Genomic DNA, 10786 nt, shown 5'->3' on the forward strand with positions numbered 1-10786 from the left:
GGAAACATCAATTAAAATGCAAAACTACTGTACATCTTATGTTTACTGTCCTTGGAATTAATTTCAATTTGCTAATGTGAAATAATAGAGTGTGTCGATTTTTTCTCATGAGACATTTGCCAATTATTTGGTCAATATAAAATCTGTTCGTGCTGAATGTTCACTTTTACCGATCAAAAGTGATTGTGATTGACACATCTATGTAGATATCTGGTAACTATTTAGATTATCATCTTCGGACCTTACATTTATTAAGGTGACAATTGTTTGTCGGATTTGTAAACAAATATCATAAAAATATAAATCACAAATCTTGTCAATAATTACAATCCGACAGGATAGCGAACATAGTAATATTCCATTTTACATTATAATAAAAACAGAAGAATGAGATATTCGATTTGTGTCTGTTTTTTTATTTTCATATTTTACTCTTTGCATGGTTTCTGTGGTGCGTGTATGTCAACTAGTTCCCGGTATTGTGATGTTGAGAATTGGGGTCCATGGGGGAACTGTACTGCAACATGTGGAGGAGGTAAACAAGTGAGACAACGATATATATGTTGTCAATACAGTACATTGATGGACTGCTTACAAAGCTGTGGTATTCCTTTAAGCTTGTGGAAAACAAACGCCACAGAAGAAAGAGTATGCGGGAAATGCAAGAACCATGGAGTTTTTAATCCCACACTAAATCGTTGTATGTGTAAAAGTAGTTATGGTGGACGATGCTGTAAAGGTGAGTTTAGTGACAAAATTGTTGGAATCTCAATTTGATGCTTACAAGGGTACATGTATGAAAAGAAATTCATCATTGAGACTTTTAGAAAACGTTATATAATTGCTAGTTTTTCATTAGTTTCTACTGATTGCTCAGTTTAAATCGTTGTAAACTTTTAAAATATCATTGCCCTAAAACTTATTTTCATCTTATTACGAACTTGATTAAAATTGCCCATTATTCACGGTTTGGTCTGGGACTTACAACATAAATTGTATCCGATGATTGTACTAATATTATCATGGAACATTAAGACTGATATAGACATACTGGACGAGGCAACATCTTAATTGATACATTGTCTTGTGGTTGTCTCCTCGTCGTGAAATGACCTGATTTGGTAGTGGTATTAGAAAAAGTAAATGTAGATTAAACCATATTGTACATGGCAATTTTATAAAACATTTTGAAAAGATTATTTTGATATGACTGTTTCATTAAGACTGTGACTTGTCAACTAGTATCTAAAACATGTCTGACACGATTTTTTCTCTCTCACTTTTTAAACAAATATTTGTGAAGATTGTTAAACTGGTGTATTTTCACCATCAAATAAGTCTGTTGTCCTACATTCCTAATAGTCATTGATGTAGCCATGAAACAAATGTAATTGCTTCATTTTTCGCTACTATATCTATGATCAGCGGAATTTACCTTTTCGTTGAAACTTCCCTGCTACATGAATGTCAATAAACAAGAGTTTATGAAAAGTAATTTATCATTGTTATGGGAAAGACTGTTAACTTGAAAAAAAAAAAGCGAAAAATGTGACTTAACACTTTAACATCAATTATTTTACAAATCCCACAGGATTTTATATTTTCAAATTGTGCAAACGGGTTAATTAAAAAACAACCATTCTAACTGTTGAACCCTTTACATGATCTTAAAGAAAAATCTACTCGCTTGCTAAAATATATGGTTGGGGCTCACATTGCTATATAGATTTTTGTGTACTGATAATCATCAATCGATATTATTTGACAATGACAAATAGTCTATTTTCATATTACCGAATTATGACTGCGGATTATGAAATTTTCCGACAGATTACCTAATCTGTGGTAGGACATAAGGTACTCGGTCAAGTAAGAGCAACTAAAAGAAGTAAAATTAAGCTTACAATCCGTGCAATTTGGGGGAAAATCAATTGTTAAATGTTTTCCATACACGACAAAATCATCGAGAAACTTTTAATTTTTTCCTAGAATTGCGCCGATTATATGCTTGATTTTACTTCTTTTAGCTGCTCTTACTTGATCGAGTACCACAATGTCCAAGCACAGACACAAACTCCGAAACAGTGGTCTTCCTTGCCACGCTACGTTGACTTTTAAGTTATAGTTTAGCGAAGCTTCACGAAAAAAAAACTAAACTCTATACTAATTGATATTAAAGACAAAAGAGACGATTATTCTCTAATTTTTATTTCTCTTTTTTTTTGTTTACAGTGATGTCCCTTAGGCTCCCTTTAGCGGTATGTCTTCAAAAACATGTTAAACATTGCAATTATTGTTGATAATTAGACAATATATTCTATAAAATTAATATTTTGTTTTCTGTATCCACAAATTCAATTATTCCCCTAAACTTTCCACATTTTCCCAAGCTCTCGGTCATAAAACTTTACTCAGTGCTCGTAGTACAAAATTTGTATTTTGATTGGTTGATTTCTGAGTCTGAGTACAATAATCGTGCTCGAAATTTTCATGACCGCGAATGCCTCATCATCAATCAAACCACATCATTTTATTTTTTTTTGACTAAAACGGGTGTTAATTTGATCTTTTTTTGGAAACATGTTGCGGATAAGGCATAATGGATGATTTCTTAAGGTAATCGTCATTACTCTATTCAATGGTATTATAAGATATGGGGTTTACTATGGAAGTAATTCTATTTGAATAATTTAATCAAAAATGGCATTTCACATCTATTGATATATAGTAATGTTACATAACGGAGAAAAAGTATACAAACTGACCTTCAAGAATTTTTCAAGTGCTTGTCCCATGTCATGAGTTTGTTTCTTTGTTTTTTACATTTAAAAAACCGATGTTGGTAAAGTTTTGTTTTTAGTTTATCAAATTAAAAGTAATTCAATAAAAATGCATTTCATTTAAACACTTGTTGTATACCAAATATAACCTCTAAAAAATCATACTTCTATTTTTTAAGACAGAATACCAACAACCATTAAAACTACAACAACCATTCCAACTACTCCAACTACTACAACAAAACCAACAACGATGAAAACAACACTTACAACAACAACTACTCCAACTACTACAACAAAAGCAACAACGATGAAAACAACACTTACAACAACAACTGTTCCATCTACGACAACAAAACCAACAACGACGAAAACAAAACTTACAACAACAATTACTCCAACTACTACAACAAAACCAACAACGATAAAAACAACACTTACAACAACAACTGTTCCATATACGACAACAAAACCAACAACGACGAAAACAAAACTTACAACAACAATTACTCCAACTACTACAACAAAACCAACAACGATGAAAACAACACTTACAACAACAACTGTTCCATCTACGACAACAAAACCAACAACGACGAAAACAAAACTTACAACAACAATTACTCCAACTACTACAACAAAACCAACAACGATGAAAAGAACACTTACTACAACAACTGTTCCATCTACGACAACAAAACCATCAACGATGAAAACAACACTTACAACAACAACTGTTCCATATACGACAACAAAACCAACAACAACGACCACCTCATCAACTACTACAGCAACCACAACATTAACAACTAAGACTTCGATTCCAACAACAACAACAACTCCAAACCTAACAACTACGACCACTATTCCAACAACAACGACTCCTACTCCAAAAAGAATTGCCACTTCTCCAACGACTTCAACGACTAAACTTACAACGGTTGCTATTTTAACAACTACAACCACCTTAACAAAAACACCAGCAACTACTCCAGCTAAAACGTCCAAACTAAAAAGTACGATGACCACCTCAGCGACCAGTACAACCAAACAAGCTTCAGGTTGTTTGATAACCTGTCAGCATGGAACGTGTATGCAGACAAATCATCAGTATATCTGTGTTTGTTCTCCTGGATATCAAGGACCAAACTGTGAAACAGGTGAATTAATGCTTCAAAATATTCTACTTTGCTAATTAACAAACACTTTTGTCTCCGTAAATTTCTTTGAATAAAATTGAGAATGGAAATGGGGAATGTGTCAAAGAGACAACAACCCGACCAAAGAGCAGAAAACAGCCCAAGAACACATATTAAGTGTCATAAAAGTAGCATTCTGACCAGTAAGAAAGTAATAAAAACATTTCATTTTACATTTACTCGTTTTATACAGATACGATAATTAGTATTTGAGGTCCTTTAGATTACAGGCTCCTTGCTTGTCACAGAATGTGGCGGGGTTAATGGAGATAAAGAGATGTGGTATGATTACCAATTAGATCACTATCCACAAAGTCCTTCAACAACGAGAAAAACCCAAACCGCACAGCCGGCTATAAAAGGCCCCGACATGAAAAATGCGAATCACTTCAAACGAGATAACCAAAAAACATATTTATTTGCACTCAATCTTCGCACAAAATAAGAGCAATGCATACTAGTATTTCAAAAGTTGGTAGTCAAAAGCACTTTACACCTTTTAACACAACTAACAGCGACTGTTCCTTAATTGGATCAGAGAAAATGGCGAGATCTAGATTTGGACACACATGTAAATAAAAACAATTCAACAATTGAAAATTTGCATTCGAAAATAAAAATCACATTATTTTTATATAGAGTAAATACAGAATGATAGAAACATAATGAATTATCTATTTTACAATTTTAAGTTTAATTAATTGATTAACTTTACATGTATATCAACAGATATAGACAACTGTGTAAATGAGCCATGTGAGTATGGAGTCTGTACCGATAAGGTCAATGACTTTAGTTGTGATTGTATGGTGTTTTTCAAAGGCAAAATGTGTAACAAAAGTAAGTCAGAAATACATACTCATATTATGTTTTAGAATAGTTTTTTCAGTCTTTTTTTTAACTTAAATGTATAAAACATCATTAATCTTAAATCAGCTGGGATACAAAATCTTAAGTAGTCCAGGATAGCTGACAGAAGGGTCCCTGCTTTTATTTTACATATGCCATTTGCCAAGGAAATTACAATTGAGTGAACAAAAACACTCCCTGTATATATGTTGTAACATTCTATATTAAACAAACTGCATCTGTTTCCAATAATTAATATTCTACACACCTTGCAACCTTTCATTTTTTTATTTAAATCTATATTTTTACATACAATAGACTATTCTAAATTCCATGAAAATCTTTGACATGTGCAGAGAAAATTATAATGATAATTCGCTTTTAGCAGCCAAATTGGCTCAGTTTTGTCAAAATAAGCAAAGAAACATGGCTAATGAATAATCCACTTGCAAGTGAATAATTCGACCTCATTAAATCCGTATTCATGTGAACTTCAATTGAACTCCTTATCTTGAGATTGGTTAGGCATGAACTAGGCATGTTCAACTATTAAAAGGAAAAGAATGTCAACATTAGAAGAGAAACAAGGGTAAAACATTTGGTTGACTGATTCGATCTACAAAAACTCATTTTTATACAGGTAAAAACGATTATTAACATATTGTTTTAACCTATAATATGAAATCAAACAGACCTAGAAAAATCCAGTTGCACGAGTTCGCTATCTATTTATATCTATGTTTATGTTTATATGTTTATATCGGGTTATATGACCGTCGGCAGTCTTCAGAAGGTCACCTCGATGGTTAATTAGATGCGTCTAGACTAAAATACACACGAAACGCTGATACATACTATCGAGTTTATGCATCGTAAATTGTTTATTCTAGACTTTTTTTTATTTGGATATACGTTTTAGTATGTTATAAGTCGAATATGAGAATTTGAGTCAAATCGGTGAACATGAATTTAACAGTTATTGCCCTTTTGAGCAATGTACCCTATGCAGTGCGTGTAATGTATTGTATTTATTATTACACGTGTTATATTACAGTGAAAGCCTGGGCTATTGCGTTCCTATCCATAGCAACCTTAGCATTACTTTTAACCTGCTGCTGTTGTTTCTGGTGCATCATGGGAACGTAAGTACTTCTATAACTCTTTTTTCAAATGAGAAAGTACGTATATTAGATCTGTTATTCTATAATCATCTTTCGCAATTAAATGCTAATTATAAATCTTAAAAAAAGCGTAACTTTATCTACAAGGTAGTCTACCAGCATTAATTAACGAATAGTCAATTAGCATTGAATAACGAATAGTCAACCAGCATTGAATAACGAATATTCAACCACCTATGGATAACGAATTGTTAATCGGCATTGATAAAAGAATAAACAACCAACAATAATTAACAAATAGTCAATCAGCATTGAAAAACGAATAGTCAATCAACATTGACTAACGCATAGTCAACCAGCATTGAATAACGAATAGTCAACCAGCGTTAAATAACGTATATTCAACCAACATTGAATAACGAATAGTCAACCAGCATTGATTAACAAATAGTCGACCAGAATTGATTAACGAATAAACAACTAGCACTGAAAAACGAATAGTCAACCAACATTGAATAACTTATAGTCAACCAGTATTGAATAACGAATAGTCAACAAGCATGGAATAATGAATGGTCACCCAACATTGAATAACGAATAGTCAATCAACATGGAATAAATAGTCAGCATTTAATAACGAATAGTCACCCATCATTGAATAACAAATAGTCAACCAACATTGAATAACGAATAGTCAACCAGCATTGAATAACGAATAGTTGACAAGCATTGAATTACAAATAGTTAACCAGCATTGAACAACGAAAATCAAACAGCATTGCATAACGTATACGTATAGTCAACTAGCATTGAATAACGAATGGTTAACCAGGATCTAATAACGAATAGTCAACCAGCATTGACTAACGTATAGTGAATGTGGCGGGGTATAACATCCTTGTGGGGAATCAATCCTTTCATAATCTTTGTCAGTTGTGTAACAGTACAACATAAGAACAAACTGTAAAAATCAGTACAATCTGTATGTTGAAGGCTGTCTGTATCTCTATAAATGTCTTATATTTTTTTGTGTTGATTGATTGCTGTCTCATTGACAACAAATAACAAAACAAATTGGACAGTTAACCGACAGCATAAAAATCAAGAGGTCATCATGCGGTTTTCAACAATAAGATTATTGTCTTACAATTTTGTCAAGCTCTATATCTCCCACAATACAGAAAATTTGTGAATATATCTCCTACAATACAGGGAAGAGGTGAATAACTTTTAATACAGATACTTAACAATTGATCAAATATCTGCCATCAGCACGAAATTCGCTATAGGTTATCATAAGAAAAATAATGAACAACGAAATTGTAATGTCGAACAGTGGCTAATATTTTACTCTTTGTGCACTACAGGGTAATATTCTAAATTAAGGAATTCTAACTTCAAGTTTTCTGTTACAGGTGTGACAGAGATGATGAAAGGAGGAAAGTTCATCCATTAAAAGAAAAACCTAGACCAAAACCCGCAGAAAGACTACCTCGTTATGATTAGTTTTAAAGGCTCTTCATCAAGCTCTAATTGTAGAATTATATCTATTAACTTTTGTTAAGTAGTTTTTGTTGTCAGTATAACGTTGTTTTTGTTGTCATTATAACGTTGTTTATGTTGTCAGTATAACTTTGTTTTTGTTGTCAGTATAACGTGGTTTTTGTTGTCATTATATAACGTTGTTTTTGTTGTCAGTATAACGTTGTTTTTGTTGTCAGTATAACGTTGTTTTTGTTGTCATTATAACGTTGTTTTTGTTGTCAGTATAACGTTGTTTTTGTTGTCATTATAATCGTCATTACCCTGGTGGTAGATATATTTCGTAGAGAATCTTCTACTGGTTATTATTATTGTACAGGCACATCTTGTCACAGCTGACAAAGAGCAACGCGTGTCCGTAAAATGAGCAAAAAGACAATAAGTAATTAAGATGGTCAATAGAGAATTTCATGAGATAATACTTCCTGGAAGATTTATTGATTGGTTGTTGTTTTTTTTTGCGAAAATTTCAGTGCCTTTTATTTTATTTTTTTTGATATCGTTAATGCATACTCAGGTCGAGAACAACTTATTAAAATACATCTGTGACGTAAATCTTTTGTTCAGACTCTCAATTTTTTTTCAGGAATTGAGAGTTATTTTCTATTGTCTATCTTCATTCATCCGGACGTTTTGCCCTTTGGGTATTCCATATGCACTTTCTTAAAAAGTGTTCACCCATGGAAATAGTTCTAGAGGGCGTAACGCGATATTGAATGAAGATGAAAACTTACTTAGAATATAGCAAAGTGCTCTCGACCAATTGTAGGATTTGATGCCTCTTAATTGTGAAGAATGAATGTAAATCATGTTCTTAGTAAGGGATTACCCTATTATGAGGGTCTATTTACAGTTCAAAACAACGAGATTCTATAAATGAGTTACATTTATCCGATTGAAAGGATTTATCACACAGTGATTGAAACTGACTAAAAGTTGAATTGTGAAACAAACAAAAAATCTCAAAATAAATTGAAGTTTACTGTGCAGTAGAATTGGTACCGGGAATGTTATGAAAATATTAATAACTTCAAATTACTAAATACTTAAACAATATCAAAGCTTTTGCAGAAAAAGAAAAAAAAAAGCTTTAAAATAAACAAAATCCCTTAATCTTTATAGCTTTCAAAAACTTTGATCACTGGATCAGCGGTTTAGAAGAATAGTTATTTCCAATATTTCGATGAAAAAAAGAGGAATTTAATTTAAGTCTTTAACATATTAAAAACTTTTAAAGGTATTAAAACATTTCCCTGATATAATGAAATAGTATTTAATGTAAAAAGCCGGACCAAAATATTGGCTGCTATATAAAATTTAGTTGTAACTCAAATGTATCAATTGATTTAAACTGTAAATTAAAAAAAAAGGATAATTCCTCACTAAAATATTACATGATTTACATTCATACTCACAATCAGAAAACATATACAATTCCTTCATTTTCTTTGTTCTGTTGTGTCACATAATATGTATAACGCATTTTTTTAAAAATATTTCCCAAATGATAAGAAAGTCCTTACATCACTGCAACTAATCCATAAATGAAATGCCTAAAAAAGAAGTCATGAATTAATATAAACATTGCACTGACAATAAAACTAATTCTTATATACAACCAATTAAGGGATCATTTGAGCCTTGAGCACTTTACAATATTCTATGTTTGTAAGAGAATGATAATCCCTTACATCATGATACTCGCTAACGCTCGAGGTGAGACTCAAATAAAAAAATAAAATATTGTCTACTTAATCATGAAGAAAGGGATTATCATTTTCTTACATATACTTAAAACATAAATCTGGATGAACTTTATTCAAGATCTTTTTATAGTAATTATTCAACTGTTCATAAATACTTCGTTTAGTGAGTATATGGTCAGCTTGATCTTAAATTTTGCCTGTGGATTATTGGGTACATTACAGGGAAAATGAAAAGAAAACAATCACAAAATGAAATAAAATTCTTTAAAATGTTATAATCATTGAAAATCTGAAGATTCGTTCTGAATATTTAAGGTGTATTTTAAGTTAGATTAAAGTCCAAATAACTGTCCATTCCTACGGGCCTCTGCTCCATTATTTCCCAGGAATGGACAGTTATCTGGACTTTTTCTATAGCATAATGCTTCAAAAAAGTTAACCGATTGTTTTTCTATGATTAACGTATTTCACTAGGAGTAACACGGCTGATGTTACCAGTGAAGTAGGAAGGAAGACCCGAGTTCCTCCACAGTTTATAGTGAATCTCCTTTTTCTAAATCTATTTCTTCTTTCCGATGTTTTTTTTAGAAATAAATAGATGAATGGTAATCTCTTCATACGGACATAGATTCAACCAAAACTTATTTGACTGTTTTGTTACGAAACGTGTAGTAAAATGTGTTAAATTTCCTACCGGAGTTACCTCTCTTATCTCAAACATCTTAAAAATTGAATAAAATGATCTTTTTGTGTATAATTTGTTATATCCAATATTAGATGTCTGTCGCACTTTTAGGTCACTGCTGATTTTATGTGTATAAATTTACAAGGTTTACGAGCGTCAGAAGATGCTTATAGAAAAAACGTCCACTCGCTTGCTTCAATATCTTCAAAATTTCAGCTGCAAATACTACATAAAATTGAGAATGGAAATGGGGAATGTGTCAAAAAGACAACAACCCGACCATAGAGCAGACAACAGCCGAATGCCACCAATGGGTCTTCAATGCAGCGAGAAACTCCCGCACCCGGAGGCGTCCTTCAGCTGGCCCCTAAACCATATTTACGACAATTGTTAGTTTATGGCATATGAACTTATCCATCTAAGTACTATACCGAGAAGCTGATGAAGTCCCACTATTGACGTGCTAGCTCACTAATTACCAATCTACAGGGAGAATTGTTATCTTATGCTTGTTACTCCAACTCCGAGTCTTAAATGTCGTCTATTCGGCGTACAAGCTCACATATATTGGTGAATGTACTTCATTGTTAATTTCATGTTACTAGGGAGTAAAATCCTTTGAATGTGTAATGTGACATTTTCCCTTATCTGTATCCGAAATAAACATTTTCAACGTTTAAAACTTCCTTTCGATATACAGATTACGTTGCGTGCTTAGGCACCGACAATTCATTGTTTGTTTGGTGGGGGCGTTGGAATTAAATACTTTGATTCTAAATTATTTCGTAAGGTGAGTGTCATTGATAATCACTTGATTCTTTATGTTTTTTGAATAAAGTCTTAAAACAAAAATCTGCTCCCAGAATCCCCACTCCTCTCCTAATAAATAAATGTTCCATTGTTA

The 10786-nt window shown here is 32.2% G+C and overlaps 1 protein-coding gene across 1 annotated transcript; it reads left to right on the plus strand.

Annotated features, from left to right (window-relative positions):
* Positions 1-3090: 3090 nt before the first annotated feature.
* On the plus strand, positions 3091-7545 carry LOC127701786 (salivary glue protein Sgs-3-like). The gene is made up of 4 exons (XM_052205751.1): positions 3091-3940; positions 4709-4819; positions 5883-5970; positions 7365-7545. Exons 1-4 carry the CDS (start codon positions 3091-3093, stop codon positions 7453-7455), a joined length of 1140 nt encoding a protein of 379 aa, XP_052061711.1. The 3' UTR covers positions 7456-7545.
* Positions 7546-10786: the final 3241 nt, after the last annotated feature.

This window comes from Mytilus californianus, unplaced genomic scaffold, assembly GCF_021869535.1.
Source record: "Mytilus californianus isolate M0D057914Y unplaced genomic scaffold, xbMytCali1.0.p SCAF_5, whole genome shotgun sequence".
Taxonomy (NCBI): Eukaryota; Metazoa; Mollusca; class Bivalvia; order Mytilida; family Mytilidae; genus Mytilus; species Mytilus californianus.

Coding starts and splice junctions, on each gene's coding strand:
- LOC127701786 (XM_052205751.1), top strand. CDS start 3,091: ATGAAAACAACACTTACAACAACAACTGTTCCATCTACGACAACAAAA. Junction 3,941..4,708: donor AGGACCAAACTGTGAAACAG/GTGAATTAATGC, acceptor GTATATCAACAG/ATATAGACAACTGTGTAAAT. Junction 5,971..7,364: donor TTCTGGTGCATCATGGGAAC/GTAAGTACTTCT, acceptor TTTCTGTTACAG/GTGTGACAGAGATGATGAAA.